A 25968-nucleotide genomic window follows, 5' to 3' on the forward strand; every position below is an offset into this window, starting at 1 on the left:
ACGCAGGAGTGGCTTTGGTACAAGTCTCTGAATGTCCTTGAGTGGCCCAGCCAGAGCCCGGACTTGAACCCGATCAAACATCTCTGGAAAGACCTGAAAATAGCTGTGTAGCAACGCTCCCCATCCAACCTGACAGAGCTTGAGAGGATCTGCAGAGAAGAATGGGAGAAACTCTCCAAATACAGGTGTGCCAAGCTTGTAGCGTCATACCCAAGAAGCCTTGATGCTGTAATCGCTGCCAAAGGTGCTTCAACAAAGTACTGAGTAAAAGGGTCTGAATACTCTAAAAACCTGTTTTCGCTTTGTCATTATGGGGTAGTGTGTGTAGATTGATGAGGGAAAATTATTTAATCAATTTTAGAATAAGGCTGTAATGTAACAAAATGTGGAAAAGTCAAGGGGTCTGAATACTTTCCGAAGGCACTGTACTTAAAAAGCTGCACTCTGGTTGCAATATTTAGATTATCCAGTGCTGGGAAAGCAATATTGCTCCACACAAAGACATCAATTTATATTTGCATTAGATTTTTATTTTTATTAATCACTTGAAAGCTTATAAAGAGTCCAATACCTAGGTGTTTGAGTGACATAAGCAAGGACTATATACAGGACTATAAACTGTCAGCAATGTTACAGAAAATGAAATGTCAATTTGTGATAACTATCATTAATAACAGGACAATATTTTTTTATTCTATACTATAATACTGCTCTTTTGAGTTAGAAAAATATTGTTCCATAGAATATACCTGTGCTGAGAAATGTGACCTGATGACCTCTGCTTTATTGCCATACTCAAGGTATAGTACTTTAACAAATGACAATGAAAAAACTATGGCCTCAAGTACAATTTTTTCTTGAATCCTGAAGAAACGCTTACAAAGTGCAACAGATAAAGAATCAAACTGGACAGTCTCCACAAGGTGCAAATTACAAAACAAAAAGATGGGTGTACATACATGTGACAAAAGGGGGATAATGGAAATAGATTCGGGGGTCCAGTCAAATGTTGGCAAACAGTTCAACAGAATAGGGTACAAAAACACAGGACGATTTGAGAAATGGCAACTATTTGGAAAATGTTAATGTGGGAATGTTTCTTTCTAGTGCATGATTAGTCCAAAATGAAATGCATGTTCTACCTCTGTTCTTTATTAACTACAACATGCTGGCTAGTGCATTCCTACATATCCTGCTAGCAGGAGACAGACGTCAGAGGAAAGATTTGATCTTGAAGGGTTACTTTTCTTTACATTTTTATAATTGGCTACTTACAACTTAGATGGACGTGACTGCAAGTTGAATTTGTACTAATAAAGCAAGATAATTCCAACCCCAAATGCCCAAAACTCAGAGGGAAAACATCAGTTCAATACTGGACAGCTCTAATTGGTCTGAACACTAATGCAAAGAAGGTTCCCAATAGCTGTTGAAATCCCATAGGAGACCCACTTTACATACAGTGGGGAGAACAAGTATTTGATACACTGCCAATTTTGCAGGTTTACCTACTTACAAAGCATGTAGAGGTCTGTAATTTTTATCATAGGTACACTTCAACTGTGAGAGACGGAATCTAAAACAAAAATCCAGAAAATCACATTGTATGATCTTTAAGTAATTAATTTGCATTTATTGGTGGTCCTCTGTAGCTCAGCTGGTAGAGCACGGCGCTTGTAACGCTAAGGTAGTGGGTTCGATCCCCGGGACCACCCATTCACAAAAAAATGTATGCACGCATGACTAAGTCGCTTTGGATAAAAGCGTCTGCTAAATGGCATATTATTATTATTATTATATTATTATTGCATGACATAAGTATTTGATACATCAGAAAAGCAGAACTTAATATTTGGTACAGAAACCTTTGTTTGCAATTACAGAGATCATACGTTTCCTGTAGGACTTGACCAGGTTTGCACACACTGCAGCAGGGATTTTGGCCCACTCCTCCATACAGACCTTCTCCAGATCCTTCAGGTTTCGGGGCTGTCGCTGGGCAATACGGACTTTCAGCTCCCTCCAAAGATTTTCTATTGGGTTCAGGTCTGGAGACTGGCTAGGCCACTCCAGGACCTTGAGATGCTTCTTACGGAGCCACTCCTTAGTTGCCCTGGCTGTGTGTTTCTTGTCGTTGTCATGCTGGAAGACCCAGCCACGACCCATCTTCAATGCTCTTACTGAGGGAAGGAGGTTGTTGGCCAAGATCTCGTGATACATGGCCCCATCCATCCTCCCCTCAATACGGTGCAGTCGTCCTGTCCCCTTTGCAGAAAAGCATCCCCAAAGAATGATGTTTCCACCTCCATGCTTCACGGTTGGGATGGTGTTCTTGGGGTTGTACTCATCCTTCTTCTTCCTCCAAACACAGCGAGTGGAGTTTAGACCAAAAAGCTCTATTTTTGTCTCATCAGACCACATTACCTTCTCCCATTCCTCCTCTGGATCATCCAGATGGTCTTTGGCAAACTTCAGACGGGCCTGGACATGCGCTGGCTTGAGCAGGGGGACCTTGCGTGCGCTGCAGGATTGTAATCCATGACGGCGTAGTGTGTTACTAATGGTTTTCTTTGAGACTGTGGTCCCAGCTCTCCTCAGGTCATTGACCAGGTCCTGCCATGTAGTTCTGGGCTGATCCCTCACCTTCCTCATGATCATTGATGCCCCACGAGGTAAGATCTTGCATGGAGCCCCAGACCGAGGATGATTGACCGTCATCTTGAACTTCTTCCATTTTCTAATAATTGCGCCAACAGTTGTTGCCTTCTCACCAAGCTGCTTGCCTATTGTCCTGTAGCCCAGCCTTGTGCAGGTCTACAATTTTATCCCTGATGTCCTTACACAGCTCTCTGGCCTTGGCCATTGTGGAGAGTTTGGAGTCTGTTTGATTGAGTGTGTGGACAGGTGTCTTTTATACAGGTAATGAGTTCAAACAGGTGCAGTTAATATAGGTAATGAGTGGAGAACAGGAGGGCTTCTTAAAGAAAAACTAACAGGTCTGTGAGAGACGGAATTCTTACTGGTTGGTAGGTGATCAAATACTTATGTCATGCAATAAAATGCAAATTAATTACTTAAAAATCATACAATGTGATTTTCTGGATTTTTGTTTTAGATTCCGTCTCTCACAGTTGAAGTGTACCTATGATAAAAATTACAGACCTCTACATGCTTTGTAAGTAGGAAAACCTGCAAAATCGGCAGTGTATCAAATACTTGTTCTCCCCACTGTACGTCTCAATTAGTTTGCTTTATGAAGCTGCTACAGTAACTGACCCCATGTAAAATATGCAGCTTTCTTTTAAAGCACACCTACATCAATTGTTAATTTGTCCATGCTGCGATAGAATGGGATTAAAAGTTCACCACCTTGCCAAGATTCAGTTATTTGAAACATTGCTGCATACATACAGTCGTGGTCAAAAGTTTTGAGAATGACACAAGTATTGGTCTTCAAAGTTTGCTGCTTCAGTGTTTTTAGATATTTTTGTCAGATGTTACTATGGTATACTGAAGTATAATTACAAGCATTCCATAAGTGTCAAAGGTTTTATTGACAATTACATTAAGTTTATGCAAAGAGTCAATATTTGCAGTGTTGACCCTTCTTTATCAAGACCTCTGCAATCCGCCCTGGCATGCTGTCAATTAACTTCTGGGCCACATTCTGACTGATGGCAGCCCATTCTTGCATAATCAATGCTTGGAGTTTGTCAGAATTTGTGGGTTTTTGTTTGTCCACCCGCCTCTTGAGGATTGACCACAAGTTCTCAATGAGATTAAGGTCTGGGGAGTTTCCTGGCCATGGACCCAAAATGTCGATGTTTTGTTCCCCGAGCCACTTAGTTATCACTTTTGCCTTATGGCAAGGTGCTCCATCATGCTGGAAAAGGCATAGTTCGTCACCAAACTGTTCTTGGATGGTTGGGAGAAGTTGCTCTCTGAGGATGTGTTGGTACCATTCTTTATTCATGGCTGTGTTCTTAGGCAAAATTGTGAGTGAGCCCACTCCCTTGGGTGAGACGCAACCCCACACATGAATGGTCTCAGGATGCTTTACTGTTGGCATGACACAGGACTGATGGTAGCGCTCACCTTGTCTTCTCCGGACAAGCTTTTTTCCGGATGCCCCAAACAATCGGAAAGGTGATTCATCAGAGAAAATGACTTTACCCCAGTCCTCAGCAGTCCAATCCCTGTACCTTTTGCAGAATATCAGTCTGTCCCTGATGTTTTTCCTTCCTGGAGAGAAGTGACTTCCTCGCTGCCCTTCTTGACACCAGGCCATCCTCCAAAAGTCTTCGCCTCACTGTGCATGCAAATGCACTCACAACTGCCTGCTGCCATTCCTGAGCAAGCTCTGCACTGGTGGTGCCCCGATCCCGCAGCTGAATAAACTTTAGGAAACGGTCCTGGCGCTTTCTGGACTTTCTTGGGCGCCCTGAAGCCTTCTTCACAACAATTGAACCTCTTGATGTTCTTGATGATCCGATAAATGGTTGATTTAGGTGCAATCTTCCTAGCAGCAATATCTTTGCCTGTGAAGCCCTTTTTGTGCAAAGCAATGATGACGGCACGTGTTTCTTTGCAGGTAACCATGGTTAACAGTGGAAGAACAATGATTTCAAGCACCACCCTCCTTTTAAAGCTTCCAGTCTGTCATTCTAACTCAATCAGCATGACAGAGTGATCTCCAGCCTTGTCCTCGTCAACACTCTCACCTGTGTTAACGAGAGAATCACTGACATGAGCTGGTCCTTTTGTGGCAGGGCTGAAATGCAGTGGAAATGTTTTTGGGGGATTAAGTTAATTTTCATGGCAAAGAGGGACTTTGCAATTAATTGCAATTCATCTGATCACTCTTCATAACATTATGGAGTATATGCAAATTGCAATCTTAAAAACTGAGGCAGCAGACTGTGAAAATTAATATTTGTGTCATTCTCAAAACTTTTGACCACGACTGTACACTACCGGGCAAAAGTTTTAGAACACCTACTCACTCAAGGTTTTTTATTTATTTTTACAATTTTCTACATTGTAGAATAATAGTGAAGACATCAAAACTATGAAATAACACATCATGTAGTAACCAAAAAAGTGTTAAACAAATCAAAATATATTTTATATTTGAGATTCTTCAAATAGCCACCCTTTGCTTTGATGACAGCTTTGCACACTCTTGGCATTCTCTCAACCAGCTTCATGGGGTAGTCACCTGGAATACATTTGTATTAACAGGTGTGCCTTCTTAAAAGTTAATTTGTAGAATTTATTTCCTTCTTAATGCGTTTGAGCCAATCAGTTGTGTTGTGACAAGGTAGGGGGGGTATACAGAAGATGGTCTTTTACCAAATAGGGCTAAGTCCATATTATGGCAAGAACAGCTCAAATAAGCAAATAGAAACAGTCCATCATTACTTTAAGACATTAAGGTCAGTCAATACGGAAAATGTCAAGAACTTTGAAAGTCTAAGTGCAGTCGCAAAAACCATCAAGCACTATGATGAAACTGGCTCTCATGAGGACCGCCACAGGAATGGAAGACCCAGAGTTACCTCTGCTGCAGGGGATAAGTTCATTAGAGTTACCAGCCTCAGAAATTGCAGCCCAAATAAATGCTTCACAGAGTTCCAGTAACAGACACATCTCAACATCAACTGTTCAGAGGAGACTGTGAATCAGGCCTTCATGGTCGAATTGCTGCAAAGAAACCACTACTAAAGGACACAAATAATAATAAGAGAGTTGCTTGGGCCAAGAAACACTAGCAATGGACATTAGACCGGTGGAAATCTGTCCGTTGGACTGGAGTCCAAATTTGAGATTTTTGGTTCCAACCGCCATGTCTTCGTGAGATGTGGTGTGGGTGAATGGATGATCTCTGCATGTGTATTTCCCAGCGTAAAGCATGGAGGAGGAGGTGTTATGGTGCTTTGCTGGTGACACTGTCTGTGATTTATTTAGAATTCAAGGCACACCTAACCAGCATGGCTACCACAGCATTCTGCAGTGATACGCCATCCCATCTGGCTTGGGCTTAGTGGGACTATCATTTGTTTTTCAACAGGACAATCACCCAACACACCTCCAGGCTGTGTAAGGGCTATTTGACAAAGAAGGAGAGTGATGGAGTGCTGCATCAGATGACCTGGCCTCCACAATCCCCCGACCTCAACCAAATTGAGATGGTTTGGGATGAGTCGGACCGCAGAGTGAAGGACAAGCAGCCAACAAGTGCTCAGCATATGTGGGAACTCCTTCAAAACTGTTGGAAAAGCATTCCAGGTGAAGCTGGTTGAGAGAATGCAAAGCTGTCATCAAGGCAAAGGGTGGCTATTTGAAGAATCTCAAATATAAAATATATTTTGATTTGTTTAACACTTTTTTGGTTCCTACATGATTCCATATGTGTTATTTCATAGTTTTGATGTCTTCACTATTATTGTACAATGTAGAAAATAGTAAAAATAAAGAAAAACCCTTGAATGAGTAGGGGTTCTAAAACTTTTGACTGGTAGTGTATCTTGATAGCGGCAGGATTTCTACAAATTACAAAAAGGCCAAAATCGACTTGACAAAAAAAAAGAAACCGCTTGGCTCAAATATTTTTAAAGCTGTGACTCTGCACTCCACTCTTGCCAAAGATGCTAAGGCTTTTAACACTCAAGGTCCAGGACATCATGTTCCGAGTCCTGTAGTATGCTACAACGCATACTGTGCGGGTCAATTCACAGGAGTTATTTTTCATGCACATTCATTTAAAACTAAACTGAGTCAGTAGCAGCAGGGAAGTGCGGTATGTTTCCTAATGGCTGCTGGCTTTCTGCTACTTTTTAGATCTATAAGCAGCGACGTCAACTAGTATGAATATACTAAATGCACTTCTGCAATCCGTTTCAACTAAACCTTGTGTGTAAATCCAATTTACAGGAGATAATCATATCGGTTATACTGTTCTCCAAGCTGTGCCGCTTCAGGTGGACAGTTCTTATGTAGCATGAAACATATCTATACAAGAATTCTCATGCTACTGTCGTATGGCTACTTTGTTTACAATAAAAGGCATTTATTTTCTAAGTGCAATTCAAGCTGTTGGTACACTGAGCGAATAGATTGTACCACTGCAGTTCCCAGGAAGACATGTGTCTGTTGAGGATTAAGTAGTTGAAGTTACTGCTATGTTAAAAGGAGAGGGAGGGTGAACCTTCCATAGAACTAAATAAAGCACTCATCTAACAATCCAACAACCATCTCGTCATAAAACCACGTGGGAGCTGGGAACATAGAACATAGCATCCAGTGTGTAGACTGGAGAGGATTAGATGTGGTCCAGCTGGAAAGGTTTTGTTTCTATGGTCTCCACTGCATTGCAATGACAGCCATAACATAGTATGAAATCAAAGGTCAAAGAGCATTTAAGTAACATAGGTACCCAAAGTGTCAATCAACATAAAAACAGGACAGAGGGCAGCCATTGAATGGATGAATGTCCTTGAAAAATGTATTAAAACAAGAGGGAATCCAAGATTGCAATACAAAATAACAAGTAATAAAGGCAAGGCAATCTCAGTTATGGCCATGTATGTCTCTTTAAATATTTACCTTTTCTAACAGAAGCATTTGGCCATTTGTACACAGTGATTCCTTTGCGTACACGCCATTAGTTCTCAATATCTGTAAAAATGTGCCTATTTACAAGTTTGTACAGCCACCCAACAGAGCTCTCTCCATCTCCCAGAGGACCCCATCCACTTAAAGCAGGACACCTGAGTTTTCAAACGAATGCTTCAATCTCCAAAGCATCAATCTCCACCGCACATTTCACAGGATATCAAGGGAGATGCTCACATACGCTCGCACACACTGACTCGCACACAACCACACACACTAAAGAAAGTTAGATACTCCCCCAAAGGCTGCAGATAGTAGACATTTCGGAATAAGCCACACCAACCTTTTTGAATCAATGGTTCTTTTAGAAGAATTGTGAATGAAATCCCCACCCCCCCTAAAATAAACTGCACTCATGTTGGAGGTATTGAGATTACGATGTCTTACAGCAGGTGGAAGTCAAGGTGGCAGATGACCAACTTGCCACTGACTGTCCCCAATGTGACAATATGTTGGCGTGGACAAGTAGAGAGAAAGTGGGTCGAGGTTTTGCTTTAGGTGAATGAGTGATGAGAACTTCCTGGGAGACTTCATCTTGGCTGTTGATGTCAGAGGCCATGGACTGACTGCTGCTATGGGTGGGAGGTGGAGGGTTGCTGGACACAGCAGGTCTCACTGAAAGGAGGCGGCCCTGGGTAGAGAAAACCTGCAGAAGCAAAGGAGGAATTAAAAATGTGAAGATGTAGCTTGCGATGGAGGTGTGAGAAACAACAGGTCTGCACCCTAATGTTGGAATAAAATGAAAATGTATGAGCAGAAACCTTGAAGCTATAACCTAATCAAATCATGGAGGCAATGATGGTATTGCCATTACCTCTGTAGTCTCTGCACTAGTTCAGACACCAGGGAGTCAGAGATGCCAGGATATGACTCTTCTGCCAGGAAAATGGCCTCCCTCAACTCATCTACAGCCTCTGGCTTGCCATTGGTCGCCTCAACCTGCTTCTCTTTTAACTGCAAGGGAAGGAGAGACCGTTTACTGCAGGGATGTCAAACTCATTCCATGGAGGGCCTAGTGTCTGCTGGTTTTTGTTTTTTCAATTAAGACCCAGACAAGCAGGTGTGGGGAGTTCTTTACTAATTATAATAATAATATAATAATATATGCCATTTAGCAGACGCTTTTATCCAAAGCGACTTACAGTCATGTGTGCATACATTTTTTTTACGTATGGGTGGTCCCGGGGATCGAACCCACTACCCTGGCGTTACAAGCGCCATGCTCTACCAATAGAGCTACAGAGGACCACCCTTACTTCATCAATCAAGTACAAGGGAGGAGTGAAAACCCTAAGACACTTGGGTTTGACACATGGTTTACTGGATAATCCTAATAGAGTACCACAGTATGAGTCATAATACCCATAAGACCTAGCGGTCAAACAGGGAAATGGTTCAGTCAGCTTGTCCTAGAGAGATTTACATGGTTATCAAAACGTCACGCCAGGGTAAGCCTACACATAACACAGCCCTTATTTTAAGTGTTTCTAAAATCCCCTATGGGAAAAATGAATGGTGGAAAAACGATTGGAACCATGTCCTCGTTTGACTGCTAGGTTTTATGGATATTATGACGCCTCCACGGTGGGGCTCTATGCATGTGCGCAGCTGTAGCCTCAATAGCTTCAACACCCAGATCTTAGAACAGTATGACACTGAATAATTTAACTTGATTGAGATTCTCGGTTATACCTTTCAGTGAAAATATAAAAATAGAAATAGGAACATCATAAGAGGTCCGAAGATAAAAAGCTAACATTTGCATAAATACATTCTTACCTCAGAAAACAAAGGGGAAATTATAGTGGACAAGCTCTGTGACAAAGGCCTCTTTGGACTTTCTCGCACCTGAAAAAGGAAGTATAATCACTCATTCTACAACGATGGCTCAGAGAAAGAGCTAAAAAAAAACAGAAGAGTAAAAGGTCAGCATTCTAAACAGAGACACCACATGAGATTGAAAACGCCCAGAAACCACTTCCTGAACTCCTCTGTTTGGTTAAATTATGATCTATATAAAAAACTGAAACGAGAAAGCTTGAGGTATGAATATACACTATGCTTAAATCAGCATTTGGCGTGAGAATAACCATGAGAAACAAACTCCCAAACTAAGTTGCATTTCTCTCTTGAATCCCCTTTCATGTGACTGATGACTGCTGTTATATTGCTATTTCAACCAGGTGCCATCTTACCTTGTTCCTCTCCAGCTCATCAGGCTGGGCGGCTCCATTCAGGAACTTCTTGGGGTCCTTCTCCCTGATGGTGTTGAAGATCCAGTCATCGTTCCCAGAGTCGTTCCCTCCAGACGCCTGACCATCCTGCTCCCTGAGAAGACATTGAGACAACCTTTAGACATGGAGACACAGTCTGAAGCATGCACCTTTAAAAGAGCATTACAGTGAACTGTTCCAAAACACAATCTGGTAAACCACCCCTTCTGTGTGAATTGCAGCGAAAAGAGTGGCCACGATCTGCTGAATAACACTAGAGGACAGACGAAGGGACCAAATGAGAATGACTTACGAGTCCGACTCATCTTCGCTGGATTCCTCCCGAGACTGCTCTGCTTTCCACCTCTTGTACTTGTCCACCAGCTCTGAAAGGTAGGATGTCTTCTTGGCATGCCGGATGATCAGCTTGTGTTTCAGCAGCTCTTTGGCAGTTGGCCTCTGAGGAGGCGCAGAGCGTCAAGCAAGTGTAAATATTGGATGTGCTCAACATTAGCATCTTTGTATAATGTACAGAGAGGGTTGACTTTCTAGAAAGAAGACAATTATCAGAATGGCAATTTGAGCTCGATTTCTCCCCAAACACCACTTACAAAGCTGGGCTCTTTGTTCAAACAGGCTTCTATGAATTCTTTGAGGGGTTTGCAGTAGTTTCCTTCCAGGGTGGGCGGGTTGTTCTTTGGGATGAGGAATAAGACCTTCATAGGGTGGAGCTCTGAGTGGGGCGGCTCTCCTTTGGCTAGCTCTATGGCCGTTATGCCTAGCGACCAGATATCCGCCTGAGACACAACAATAACATTTGTGAACAAATTCGTCACACTCCCACTACTCACTTCAAACATCATAGGAAATACCAACAGGGCCGGTTTGGTGATGCAACTGATATACAGATGGCATGATTCACAGGATGAAAGTGATAAATAACATTTCTTGAAACTTGACTAGAGGGTTCCATTTTATATTCACACATTAGCGCACCAGCTAGTAACAACATTCACACCCACTAGGAAGGCCCGATTTAGTAGGCCTATATCAACTGAGGCTGTAATAGTCCATTTAAGGAACCCAGGACGAGACAATGTTTCTGGTTTGCCGCATGTTGTGGCCGTTCCTAATGTGTCTGGTGATATTTCCATCTGTGTGCAGTGCTGTGCACTGGCTTCTAGTGTGATCAAAGCAGGTCACAGAGCTGAAGCTACTTCTGCAATGCCTCTACTTTACACAGCACAACGGTGCAATTCAGTGGCAGGAAAAATAATCTTCATTGGACAACTATGGAAAACACAGTTAGCGTTCAACATTTTGTTGACATTTCCCATGACCCATTGTAAGACGTGGATGAACCTATGAACTGACGTGTCATCTTAACCTGGAACCTGAAAGAGACTTAACCTTGAACCTGAGAGAGAGCTTGTGGCATTTCAGACCTTTGAGTCGTACGCAGACTGTTTTATGACTTCAGGTGCCATCCAGAACGGAGTGCCCACGAACGTGTTCCTCTTTATCTGAGTGTCCGTTAACTGCCCCGCCACTCCAAAGTCTGCCAGCTTCACGTCTCCTTGCTCCGACAGCAACACATTGGCGGCTGGGGGAAACAACACAAACAGTACAGGCTAGGATATTTACCATGTTGGCCAGTTAAATAAGACAGTTGGCTATTCATGTTGCAACAGTTGGCCATACATCTAAACACAGACAATACTATGTTGCTAAAGGGATGAAACAAACAGTGCTCTGAACAGTACCTTTAATATCTCTGTGGATTTTCTTTTCAGAGTGCAGGTACTCAAGCCCCTTCAGGATCTCTCTGAGAATTGTGGCTATCTGGGTTTCGTCCAAGGCACCCGGCTCCAACTGAAACAACAAGAAGGCTTGTGTCGAGGGTCTTACTGAACCAATATTTGGTTAGGCTACTTGCATGCACCGTGACTGAAATGTGATTATAGCCTTTGGATTGTGTAGGCCTACATCACCTCAATCTTAGTGAAACTTACCAAATCCAGAGCTGATCCTCCTCCTAAATATTCCATAATAATCCATAATTTTGCATCCTGAAATGAGAGAATGCTTTTATAATCATGCGGAGTCTCCATTAAAACAGATCAACCTGTACAGTTATAATTTAGCATCATACTGGAATACAGTGGAAGGGGAAATTAAATCTCAAAATCAAGACAGCGCTAACCTCTCATTTAATGCTAATAATCTCCTCCCTTCGCTTTCATAAAAGTTAAACCATTTTCATACATATTAAAAGGCAGCTTAAACTAAGCACTTCAGCAATCCCTTCCCCCAGTGAGCCTAGGGGAGCCAATCACAGCACATCTGGCTGCATCAGGGATCATATTAGATAATGGACAATTAGGTCATTTAAGGTATGAAGCCATAACAGCCTAGTGATGCCTGGACCAGGTGCAGTTCAATAATGCAGCACATTAACAATGTGCTTTGGAGGAGGAAATTAAGTACTGCTGAAGCCCCTTTGCTTTCATTAGGTGTAGTGGCCTGAGGCCTGGTCCTATAGGACAGTTTAGGTCTACACATTATTATAGCAGACTTGATAACCTTGAGATAGAGAGAGCATAATACAACATTTCTATAGGAGGCTAGCCTTAGGTCAAATAAATACTAACTGGGAGTTTCTAGGTATACCAATCCAGTGTGTCGGCCTATACGTCGGAACACATAAGACCATTCAGACTCTTTATGACCCATAAATCAGTCAGTCTCACTGGCTTGAACCTCTTCAGTCTGAGATGCAGCCTGTGTTGAGAGTGCATCAGCTTGACATACTAACTAACCAGCATGCATCCTCAGTATGGGAGCAGACAGAGCATTTCATTTGTAAACCATAACACAACAGTATGTGAAGTAATGGGCCCTGCACTGAGCCAATCACATGGGAGAAGAACCGTAGTCCCACCGCCCCCCCAACTTCGTCTTAGGGAGGGAGCAAGCCTATGGTGAGAGCAGACATAAGCCTCCATCAGAGCATATCGCCTTGAGAATTGTCTTCTCACTAGTAGCAACGTGGAAGAGTGCATGCTTCAGATGCTGGTGGCTGATCCTTACACAATACTAGACCCACACAGCCATGCACTGGCCCAAGATGAGGCCCTCACAGCTAACAATACCCAAGAGATTAGGAAGTAGCCTATGCACTCATATAAGGGTCATGAGGAAGAGCCATGATCTGGCACAAACATAAATACTACAGTGAAAGAAAAAAGTATTTGATCCCCTGCTGATTTTGTACGTTTGCCCACTGACAAAGACATGATCAGTCTATAATTTTAATGGTACGTTTATTTGAACAGTGAGAGACAGAATAACAACAAAAAAATCCAGAAAAACGCATGTCAAAAATGTTATAAATTGATTTGCATTTTAATGAGGGAAATAAGTATTTGACCCCTCTGCAAAACATTACTTAGTACTTGGTGGCAAAACCCTTGCTGGCAATCACAGAGGTCAGACGTTTCTTGTAGTTGGCCACCAGGTTTGCACACATCTCAGGAGGGATTTTGTTCCACTCCTCTTTGCAGATCTTCTCCAAGTCATTAAGGTTTTGAGGCTGACGTTTGGCAACTCGAACCTTCAGCTCCCTCCACAGATTTTCTATGGGATTAAGGTCTGGAGACTGGCTAGGCCACTCAAGGACCTTAATGTGCTTCTTCTTGAGCCACTCCTTTGTTGCCTTGGCGGTGTGTTTTGGGTCATTGTCATGCTGGAATACCCATCCACGACCCATTTTCAATGCCCTGGCTGAGGGAAGGAGGTTCTCACCCAAGATTTGACGGTACATGGCCCCGTCCATCGTCCCTTTGATGCGGTGAAGATGTCCTGTCCCCTTAGCAGAAAAACACCCCCAAAGCATAATGTTTCCACCTCCATGTTTGACGGCGGGGATGGTGTTCTTGGGGTCATAGGCAGCATTCCTCCTCCTCCAAACACGGCGAGTTGAGTTGATACCAAAGAGCTCGATTTTGGTCTCATCTGACCACAACACTTTCACCCAGTTCTCCTCTGAATCATTCAGATGTTCATTGGCAAACTTCAGACGGGCATGTATATGTGCTTTCTTGAGCAGGGGGACCTTGCGGGCGCTGCAGGATTTCAGTCCTTCACGGCGTAGTGTGTTACCAATTGTTTTCTTGGTGACTATGGTCCCAGCTGCCTTGAGATCATTGACAAGATCCTCCCGTGTAGTTCTGGGCTGATTCCTCACCGTTCTCATGATCATTGCAATTCCACGAGGTGAGATCTTGCATGGAGCCCCAGGCCGAGGGAGATTGACAGTTATTTTGTGTTTCTTCCATTTGCGAATAATCGCACCAACTGTTGTCACCTTCTCACCAAGCTACTTGGCGATGGTCTTGTAGCCCATTCCAGCCTTGTGTAGGTCTACAATCTTGTCCCTGACATCCTTGGAGAGCTCTTTGGTCTTGGCCATGGTGGAGAGTTTGGAATCTGATTGATTGCTTCTGTGGACAGGTGTCTTTTATACAGGTAACAAACTGAGATTAGGAGCACTCCCTTTAAGAGTGTGCTCCTAATCTCAGCTCGTTACCTGTATAAAAAAGACACCTGGGAGCCAGAAATCTTTCTGATTGAGAGGGGGTTAAATACTTATTTCCCTCATTAAAATGCAAATCAATTTATAACATTTTTTACATGCGTTTTTTTCTGGATTTTTGTTGTTGTTATTCTGTCTCTCACTGTTCAAATAAACCTACCATTAAAATTATAGACTGATCATTTCTTTGTCAGTGGGCAAATGTACAAAATCAGCAGGGGATCAAATACTTTTTTCCCCTCACTGTACATGACCGACTCTGCAGAAGAAAGCTTCTATACCAAAGGTTGGAAGTCAGGGGGAAAATATCTGAATAATATATAAATGAACCAAATTGAAACCTCTGTTGACAGGTTGCAATATGGTTTATTTATAATATAAGTTCTATGTCATTAAGGCCATTCTGCCCGAGTGGCCATTTTTGTTTCTAAATGGCTGTGAATGCTGCGGAAGTGATTTCCCCCTTGTAGACGCGTAATGATGTACGCCGTGTGGTTATACTTCCTAGCCGTCAAAATGTGGTGATTATTAGCGAGCTGGACACGTAGGTCCATTATCATTTCCACACAGTTTCGATTTGGTTTTAGTCATTTTAAAGTAACAACTCAAACCACCCGCGGGCCGGATTGGATCCCCTCGCGGGCCGGGCCGTATGTTTGACACCCTTGTTCTATATGATTTGCCTACCTTTTCAGAGACTGCATAACATCAGTATGTGCATGCATTTATCTAGACTTGGCCTTGGAAGGCCTGATAGTGCTATAGGCTACAGGCTAATTGTCTGTCTGAACAGGGGGCAGAATGAGCCCGGCTGTTGCTAGCTGGCTGGCTTCTCCAGAGCAGAGCTGGAAGGCTGTCAGGCTGCTCTCTCTCTCTCTCCGAGCAGATGTTGGGGTCTGAGACATATGATCCAGCGCTCCGAGGGCTGGAGTAGCACCTGCTGCCTGCCCCACTGTTAGTCACGCACGCATCGCTAGCCTCCCTCCCTCCTCATCCATCCATCCATCAGCACAACTGGAGCAGACAGCCCACTGGCACTCTCCCCACTGGCCTTAAGTAAACCACTAACACACTACATGCTCTGTGAGAGCCACTTAAGCCCCATCACATGTAGGTCTACTAGCACTCTGTCTACTCCACATTCATTTCAAACTTATGGTTGACAGCAACCAAGGCCGGGAAATGATGCAATCTCTCACGATCAAGTCAACACAGGATACTCAATGTCTCTTGGTTTTTCACAGTGTTCCTGTCCTTGCATGACATACATTGTAGGTAATATAGGCCAATGTGAAGTGAAGTGCGATGTATGCCTGTGTGTTCTGTTCGCCAGCACTAGTGCCAACCCATGCCATAGGCCTAACGCTCAGGCACAATTCATGGGAGCCTTGTCCCATTGCCCGTATGAATGATTTATTGACCCACATACAGTTGTCTGCAATTGTTAAACATACCACCACTGACACAACTATACCTAAAACAACTACACCAAATCTGCAACACAAATAGAGCACAGCACCTTAAATGTGTGTAGAAAAAGAACATCACTTTGAGTAAAAAAATAATACAAAAAAATAAGGACAATATGTGGATTGACTAGCCAAAATCCTTTCTCACAGCATTCTGAGATAACATTTGGTTTAGTCAACTTACCTTCAGATATGATCCATAATACTTGGTAACAAAGGGACTGTCACACTGGCTAAGGACTGTTATTTCCTGTTGGATGTCTTCGATTTCATCCTCTGCCTCCTCAAGGTCAATTATCTTAATGGCCACTACTTTCTGAGTCCGATTGTCAATGCCTTTGAACACCTCTCCAAAAGAGCCTTTCCCTATCCTCTCCAGCTTGGTGAACAGCTCCTCTGGATCAGCTTTAAAGTTCTGAGGGAAGGAGAGAAACAAAGTGGGTTGGAGTAAAAACAGCAGAGCAGGCATGATTCAACTACAGGTAAATAAGGACCATGCAATCAAGATATTTAGCATAGGTTGTAGCCTGTTTGGGTTTAAATAATAGGCCTAAAAGTGGTGCTGTGGAAAAACAATAGTTACATATTGGGATATTACTTTTGCCAATATATCGTATAGTTTTGACAATATTGCAATATTATTTTTGCGCTACTTGGCTGTACCAGCACCTAAATGTATTTTTAAATATGGAGCCAATTTGTTTTCAGCATTTATTTCCATGACTGATCAAAACGTGTTTTCTCATGGCTCCCTCTTGTCCCGCTGCAGACATTTGGTGAGCAATATATTTGGAACGTCGAATCGCAATTAAAATCACAGTATCGAATCGCAATGCATATAGAATAGTGAGAATCGCATCGGCACTGAAGTATCATGATAAGTATCATGATAATATCATATCGTGAGGTCCCTACCTAAAAGGTTTCATATCTGGGTTAAAAAGGTCAACAAAATGTGTATGGTGCATTTCAAACAAGCTAGGCCTTTTAGAGCAAATGGCAAGATGCAGAATGTAGATGTGAAACAACATTTTGCATAAACATTGACACTGCAGAGGAGCACGCCGTGGTACGTTTCAATTAGCCTAGTGTGTTCATGTCTATTTATTCTATGACATTTGGCTTTATGACAGAGGGGGCTAAAGTAAAGTGTTACTAAATATTACCTAGGCTGACTATTCAATGCAAAGTATGCCTGTCTGGCACTAGTGGGTTGCAAAGGTGCCTCGCTCTTCAAGATAATGATTTTATACAAGGTTCTAAAGCTATGCATTGCATTTATGAACCTGTAGCGTGTGAACGAAGGCTACATAATAGCTCTATAGGCTTTGCACAACATACTCTGCTACTAAATGAATAGAAAGTAAATGTATTAGGCCTGCGTTTAGTTCTTCATGCTTCATTAGGCAGATCATGAAATACTATAATAATACAAATTAATCTGGTGCGGGGGGGGGGGGGGGGGGGGGTGTCACAGCTTTGTAGTCCCAAAGCAGGAACCAATAACATCTTTATACTTCCTGCAGTGCAACGATTAACTGTCTGAAGCATAAGCACTTTTGTTGCAGCATAACATAACATGCATGACAAAAATAGTGTGAAGGAACATTTTCCAGTCACAATACATTCCGCTTTAAATCGGCGAACGATGTCCAATTAATTTCAATAGAGGCATAAAGATTTCATATCCTACACAGTAATCGCATTTTGATACCCATTAAGGGACATTCTGGAGAGAGAGAGAGTGACTTGATTTGCTTGCACCAGAATGATAGTTTAATTTACCAGATAAACAATGCCTGTGCAGCCATTGCTCTCAAGACATCCCCTAGAGAATGTTGTAAATCTGCTCCACAAAAAAAGGGAGAGAGAGGACTCATTAATTTAAGTTTCCAAGAGAGCCTTATGTCAAGAGACTGTGAAAGGGGGGTGAAGAACAAAGTGAGGCAAACAAAAGCCTGTCACAACAGCAGAGTGGTCATCCAGGTGAAATCATCCTGTTGAGTCTGACTTTGGTGGTCACAATGGGAAAAACAACACTGGGCACTGTGACTACAGATTCCACATGCTGGGAAAACACTTGCTGTTCCCACAGTCAGCAGATTTATCACAACTGCTAAAGCTGCCTGAAACCTCCCTCTAAAAGCATGCGTTTGATCCTCTACCAGCTGCACCGATTGTGTGGTCCACTGCAGTCAGTCCGCACCCTGAGGCTCATCGGCTCCCACCGCCCCATATACACATTCCATATCGCCCTCTGGGCCTGCTCTCCCCTGTCCAAGCCCATGTTGGACACAGCATGAACCAGGTTGCCACTATTAAGGCGAGGACAGTATGGAGGTGAAACATGGCTCTATTCATGCAGCTAAAGGCTAGGGCTAGCACAATTACTGTATAATCATGTAATCGACGATTATGGACGAAGACCGTCATGAAAATTAAATAACTGTCAACCAATTTTTATTTTTTTGTGGGTGGAACAAACTGGTGACTGAAGACTGGACAGCCGGGCATTTCTGCAATTGAGTTTGTTTCCGCGGTTACATGGACTCTTTATATGATTAAACATTCGGTCCTTGCTTAAACAAGCAAACAAGTCTTCGGTTTACCAGACAACGCCCTCCTGCCTGCAGCAGCAGCACATGCAGTCAGGAGCGGAGGAGAAGAGAAAATGTGCCTCTTTTAAAAATGTAAAATTAAATAAAAACTTGTAACAGTGACAACGGTCATTTGGCTGACCAATAACAGTCATCCAAATTTCCATGACTGTCACAGCCCTACTCAAGGATATGCCACAGCGCCTCATGAGAATGTCAGTCATATTCCCATTGTCTGAATGGGGAAAGACCAAGTGACCTCATTTTTACGAGATAAGTAATGTGCTGGCAGCTTTCTTGTTAAAGAGTAAAGATTTACTTTCCACTGCCTAAAAAATAGCAGACACCTCAATAACATGTGGGTGAGTCCTCACGAAACTAGAACATAACCATGATATTGGGGACTTTCAAAAATGTAATCAATAGAAGGATCCTTTGGAGGATTGTTGACATATTTGACATTTGTATATATGACATTAAAGCGTAATTGAGAAATAATTCATTGAAGTTGGAGCATTTGTGACCTTTTGGCCTTACCCAGGCCTACTTTAAGACACCATAATGTTTAATCTGTAAGCGCTACGAAGCAAAAACTGGTGTCATATGAAGCTTTACCACTTGCTCTGTAATATGAGTAGTACTTACATTTGAATAATTTGCTTACATTAATTTATGAAGATTGAAAAATATAAACATGAATATAGAAAATACCATTTTTGATTTGGCAAATTTGTCAATATATTGTTGAACATAATATACTCTAGGGGCTATCAAAGTTCCAGAGTGGGATTTCTGCTAGTTTGGAAGTTAAGATACAAATGTCAAATATATGTCAACAATCCTTCCTCTAAAGGACCCTTCTATGGATAACATTTAGTGAAAATCCCCAAAATAATGGTCTCTTTTTGTTCTAATTTTCATGAGGAATCGGCCATGTTGGGGTTTTGTCTATTATGTTTACTTATTGATTAAAAGGTGTTTATTCATTTATCCTTTGAGTCCTCCTTAGAATGCATGGCCTCTGAGAAAAACGCAAAAACGTAATGTGCATTAGTGTAATACTAAAGGAATGTTTTGCATCCAACTTATGGCTGAGGATTTGGCTAAAATGGCAAGCATACTCTTAATTAGCCCGTAACTTCTTATTCTAGCAACATACTAAATAGCTGATACAGTGCATTCGGAAAGTATTCAGACCCCTTGACTTTTTCCACTTGTTGTAATGTTACAGCCTTATTCTAAAATGGATTACATTTTACACACAATACCCCATAATGACAAAGCGAAAACAGGTTTAGACATTTTGGCAAATGTATTAAAAATAACAGAAATACCTGATTTACATAAGTATTCAGACACTTTGCTATGAGACTCGAAATTGAGCTCAAGTGCATCCTGTTTCCATTGATCATCCTTGATATGTTTCTACAACTTGATTGTGGTCAATTCAATTGATTGGACATGATTTGGAAAGGCACACACCTGTCTATATATGGTCCCACAGTTGACAGTGGATGTCAGAGCAAAAACCATGCCATGAGGTCGAAGGAATTGTCCGTAGAGCTCCGAGACAGGATATTGTTGAGGCACAGATCTGGGGAAAGGTACCAAAACATTTCTGCAGCATTGCAGAACACAGTGGGCTCCATCATTCTTAAATGGAAGATGTTTGGAACCACCAAGACTCTTCCTAGAGCTGGTCGCCTGGCCAAACTGAGCAATCAGGGGCGAAGGGCCTTGGTCAGGGAGGTGACCAAGAACCCAATGCTCACTCTGACAGAGCTCCAGAGTTCCTCTGTGGAGTTGGGAGAACCTTCCAGAAGGACAACCATCTCTGCAGCACTCCACCAATCAGGCCTTTATGGTAGAGTGGCCAGACGGAAGCCTCTTCTCAGTAAAAGGCACATGACAGCCTGCTTGGAGTTTGCCAAAAGGCACCTAAAGGACTCTCAGACCATGAGAAACAAGATTCTCTGGTCTGATGAAACCAAGATTGAACTCTTTAGCCTGAATGCCAAGCATCACGTCTGAAGGAAACCTGGCACCATCCCTACGGTGAAGCATGGTGGTGGCAGCATCATGCTGTGGGGATGTTTTTCAGCGGCAGGGACTGGGAGACTAGTCAGGATCGAGGCAAAGATGAACGGAGAAAAGTACAGAGAGATCCTTGATGAAAACCTGCTCCAGAGCACTCAGGACCTCAGACTGGGACGAAGGTTCACCTTAAAACAGCACAACGACCCTAAGCACACATTCAAGACAACGCAGGAGTAGCTTCAGGACAAGTCTCTGAATGTCCTTGAGTGGCCAGAGCCCGGAATTGAACTTGATCGAACATCTCTGGAGAGACCTGAAAATAGCTGTGCAGCGACACTTCCCATCCAACCTTACCTGAGCTTGAGAGGATCTGCAATGAAGAATGGGAGAAACTCCCCAAATACAGGTGTGCCAAGCTTGTAGTGTCATACCCAAGCAGACTCGAGGCTGTAATCGCTTTTTTTTGTTTTTATACATTTGCAAAAAATAACAATGTATTTAATTTTAGAATAAGGCTGTAACGTAACAAAATGAGGCGGCGCACAATTGGCCCAGTGTCGTCCGGGTTACCGGAGGGTTTGGCCAGCCGGGATGTCCTTGTCCCATCGCACTCTAGCGACTCCTGCGGCAGGCCTGGAGTCCGTACGGGAGTTGCAGCGATGGGACAAGACTGTAACTACCAATTGGGTAGAAAAAGGGGTAAAAATAAAAAAGTTTTAAAAATTATTATAAAAAATAAACGGAATGGTTGCCTAATACAGTGGTTCCCAAACTGTGGGGCGCACCCTAGGTTTTTTTTTTTTTAAGGAACTCAGTCCAGCTTTAAACTTACTCTTGAAAGTTGTAATAGTAGAATGCACAAGGTGCAATTTCGAAATTGGGTAGTGCATCATCAGTTCCTCTTGTCGTGTTAGTCATTGTATACCTTAGAGAGTTATTGATAACTTGTCAGAAATGTCCAGATCAACTAGCCCATGTCAGCTAACATTTTTTTATTTAGGTTTTGTAGCCCATAGAGATTGTTGTAATTTTTTTGTCACTAATATCACATGAATACACATTAGACATGGCAAAATGTATAGAATTGCAAGGAAATGTTCTTTAAAACTGCAACATTTTCTTTGCATCCTATGACAAAATGTGCCCATAGAAATAGAGGTGTGCGTGCACGGGGGGGCGCGGGATGTTCCCCAATGCTGGAAGTGGGGCCAGAGTGAAAAAGGCTGGGAACCCCTGGCCTAATACATCAGACTGTTACCATGGTTACCCCATGGATATTCAATCTGAAAGAAGTTGGCCTAAAAAAAATAGAGCCCGACCAATTTATCGGTAGAACGACATAAAAAATTTAAAAAATTGGCCGATATTTGAACTTTTACCAATGTTTTTGTATCGGTGTTTAATCCACCGAAAAGGACCGATATAAAATGAGGCGAAAATGCAAAAAAAAAAGCTGATCTTCATAGAATTACTTTTTGTTTTGAATTTCATTATTTGTCCTGAAGAGGGCGCTCTTTACATGGCTATAAGCCTATCTTGTCTTGGCGCGCTACAGCAAGACTGGACACTATCACCCAGCATCAAATACCATTCGGAGAGGAAAGTGAACTAACTGTTACTGCTTCTACGGTGAGTGCTGAGTAGATAGAAGCTTGCCAGCTCAATGAAGTGCAAAAGTGCACACTGGCCATATACTGTTACATGAAGTGTCATGGTAGGGTGTTGGGTGACGTGACACAATGGATAATATGCCCAAATGTAACGCAAATGCCATGTTAAGAACGTTCAACTCTAACGTTAACGCCCTTTAGTGAAGTCCGCGAAATCTGGTGTGTTATTTGCTCTTTGCAAAGGGTAAACAAGTACTTTTGGGTGTCAGGGAAAATGTATGGCGTAAAAAGTACATTATTTTCTTTAGGAATTAAGTAAAAGTAGTCAAAAATATAAATAGTAAAGTACAGATACCCCAAAAAACGACTTAAGTAGTACTTTAAAGTATTTTTACACCACTGCTTAGTTATGGGCTATGCAAAGTTTAGAACTGCCAGGAGGATGGTAACAGGGCGCTGCCTAGCAACCATCAAGAGTTTAAGAGCTTAGTGTAAGTGAAATGCCGCCTCAGCATTGCTGCTACGTTTCTTACTTAAGCCTGTAGGTTGAACTTCACTGAAATGATTACTAGGTGGTTTGGCGGAAATAAAATATTCGAATTTGATACCGGCAATACCTATCAGATACAAAGAAAAGGCGGAAAAACGTTGGCGGTATGGTAAATTTTTCCGGAAAAACGTCTTAGTATTCAACGGATATTTAAGTATTCCACTCTGGATTCTAAAAGGGACTACAGCAGCACTGGCAGAGACATGCTGCAACACATGGGGCCAATATGGCCACATCTCTGCTCAACATACATATGACAAAATAGATTGGCCTCATCAGTGGGCCTCTTTCAGGTGCAAATTATCCAATACCTTATGTCTTCCCATAGTTGACTAGCTAGTAAAAAAACGAGTTAACACAACTAGCTAGTGTGGGTGTGACAATATCAATAATAAAGTCGACTTCCTTGAGTCAGTAACGACGTTACAGCAGCTAGGGTGTTTGCTAAACTTTAAAAGTACTGCAAATAAATTGAAGGAGACCGACCACTTGATAAGCTGACAGGACGGTGAAATAACTTACCTGCATCCCTGGAATGCCACTCTGAACCGGGGAGTGAGCCATGTCGTCAGTGAAAAAAAAAAAAACCTCACTCAGTTGACGCTAGCTAGCTAAATAAGCTAGCTAATCGAGTTCACTATCTAGTAAGCCCAAATCGGAGAACGCAACGCTGTTTATGCCCAGCTAACGTTACCTTGGTTATAGGAATTATAATCGGTGACCGAATTTACAAAAAGTCTACCACGTAATCAGCTCAAAAACAATGCTTGTTTTTTTAGCTGCAACGTGCCTCTTCTTCCGCAGATAGCAGCTAGCTAACTAAATATTTAACAGAAGCGCAAACTAGGCTCTGCGCTCCTTCCGCACACGTCTGATTAATTCTCAACGTTTTCGCAAATATCCGGTAAACATTGAGGACAATAATAAGATATTAAATGTCTAAATTGAGGCTAGTTGTATCATTTGTTGTCCTGTCCTCATCACTTTTCTCTATTGCCGTCCGCCATCTTGATTGCTGTCATTCTCACATAAGGGGAACCAATCACACTCTAGAATAACTACAGCTGTGCTAGAACGTCATAGAACGAAGGGATGACGGTCGTCACTAGTTACCACATCCACAAAGTCATAATTATGGCTAAACCCCTCTTATTTTTTTTTAAATCTTAAAATCTGATTTTAAACATAACCATAACTTTAACCACACTGCTAACCTTATGCCTAACTGCTAACCTTAAGCCTAACCTTAAATTAAGACGAAAAAGCAAATTTGTGTTTGAATGAATTTGGACTTTGTGGCTGTGGTAAATAGTGACAACCATGTAAGCCTTGTATCCATTCAGTAAAACGTATACACTGTATCTAGCTATAAATCTAGTTTTCAAGTGTGTCGGGTGTATATTTTTCTTCAAATATCAGAAGCCAGTAGCCCTATTTAGGAAGTAGTCCCATTGGAGCCTTCTGGGAGCAAGCACACTGTCCAACACATGGGACAAATGGAAATGTACCAACTTGAACAGGTGGGGAGCTGTACATTTGATGTTCAAAATGTCAATATTATCTAATTATGTCCCTAAATATCACTGTTATAATTTATTGGCCTATGCAAACCCAGTCCTCCTTTCAACATTTATGTTATAGTCTAAGGCCAATCACACGGACAGGATGTTATTATGCCCAATAAACCACAGACAGATTCGATTAATGTAAGTGAGCCTAAATAACAGCCATGACAAAAATTGTGTCTACTTCAAGTTAAAATAAGCAATTACAAGCAAAAATGTGTGTTTTTTAATACACACTAACTTCGATATAAAAAGAATGCAACATATACAAGCATAAAAAATGTATCCTGATCTAGGGACATTGGGATGTTTTACAGTCGATCTAAGTAACATAATAAGAACATCTCCATCAAAATCCATCAGGTTAAGCTAGAGATATGTTTTATTTGCATTGGATGCATCTCAATCCACCACATCCGCAGATGTAACACTTCTACATCTGCGATGAAAGGTGGCAAAGAAAGAGTGGTGTTTGTCAGACCATGAGACATCCTGAAAATCAGTCTTCTCACGAAAACGTCTGTAGCGTCCGAAAGGGGAGCCTATCAAAATGGAGACTTTTCTCCATTTTGCTCTACGACCCCCACAAGTGTCACGGGACTCGTCTGAAGGTAACCGGTACCAGTTTTAAAAAATGAATGGAAGTATGAAGGTAGTTTTGTGCCTACCCCAAAAACGGGTTGAATGTGTAAAAAAGTTAAAGTTAAAATTATTATAATAATTTTTTATTAAGTATATATTTATGTTATACCTAAAGGGGTTCCCCCCACCCCCAAATGGTTCCATTTGTAATGTTTTGTTGTTTTCTTTCACAGCTGAAAGCTTAAAACAAGTCTGGACTTGTCTGTATCTTAAATGTATCTTATCTTCACAAGCATTTCGCTACACCCCTAATAACATCTGCTAAACATGTGTATGTGACCAATAAAATTGTATTTAAAATGTAGTACCAATGTCCTTTCCCCTCTCTGCACCATACTTGGAGCAGTTATTCTGCACATATCAAAACTATAATATAATACAATTGGTATTCAACAATTTACTATCTGTGATGTACTAGATGCCTTGTTTAAGATTGACGTTAAAAAAATATATAAAAAATCCATTGGGGCTGATATGCTTGATCAATTTTTGCTGCAGCTCTCTGCCCCCCTGATAGCTCAATCATGAACCCATATTTTTAACCTGATGATTATATCTGGAACTATCCCCAAGGTTTGGAAGACTGCCCAGGTACTCCCCTTTCACAAAGGTGGTGACCCTTGCCTTTCTTGCCTAGCTAAAATATTAGAATCCTTGATTAATTCTCAGCTAAGATCTTTTTTATCTTTGAAATGTATTCTAAATGTACATCAGTCGGTTTTTAGACCAGGTCACAGCACTATCTCTGCTGCATCCCTAGTTATAAATGATGTGGTTAACTGTATGGATAAAAGGCAACACTGTGCTGCCCTCTTCATTGACCTGTCAGAAGGCTTTCAATAAGGTTGATCACTCACTGCAAATTCAGAGGCTTTCCTCAATTGGCCTAGACCAGGCTGCATGTAACTGGTAAAAAATGACTTGACAGAACTCAATGTGTATCTACTGACGGGTATTAAATCAGGTTTCCTGGACATTACAAAAGGTGTCCCAAAGGGGTCGATTCTGGGTCCTGTA

The 25968-nt window shown here is 42.0% G+C and overlaps 1 protein-coding gene across 1 annotated transcript; it reads right to left on the reverse strand.

The window, feature by feature from the left end:
• Positions 1 to 6502: 6502 nt before the first annotated feature.
• Positions 6503 to 23774, reverse strand: LOC311143531 (serine/threonine-protein kinase 24-like). The gene is made up of 11 exons (XM_084179365.1): positions 23267 to 23774; positions 16135 to 16365; positions 11900 to 11956; positions 11651 to 11759; positions 11333 to 11490; positions 10499 to 10684; positions 10201 to 10346; positions 9870 to 10002; positions 9454 to 9522; positions 8489 to 8628; positions 6503 to 8320 (listed from the first exon to the last, which is right to left on the reverse strand). Exons 1-11 carry the CDS (start codon positions 23306 to 23308, stop codon positions 8287 to 8289), a joined length of 1305 nt encoding a protein of 434 aa, XP_084035491.1. The 5' UTR covers positions 23309 to 23774; the 3' UTR covers positions 6503 to 8286.
• Between the last annotated feature and the right edge of the window lie 2194 nt (positions 23775 to 25968).

Source organism: Coregonus lavaretus (genome assembly GCF_964263955.1).
Source record: "Coregonus lavaretus genome assembly, chromosome: 16".
NCBI classification, from domain to species: Eukaryota; Metazoa; Chordata; class Actinopteri; order Salmoniformes; family Salmonidae; genus Coregonus; species Coregonus lavaretus.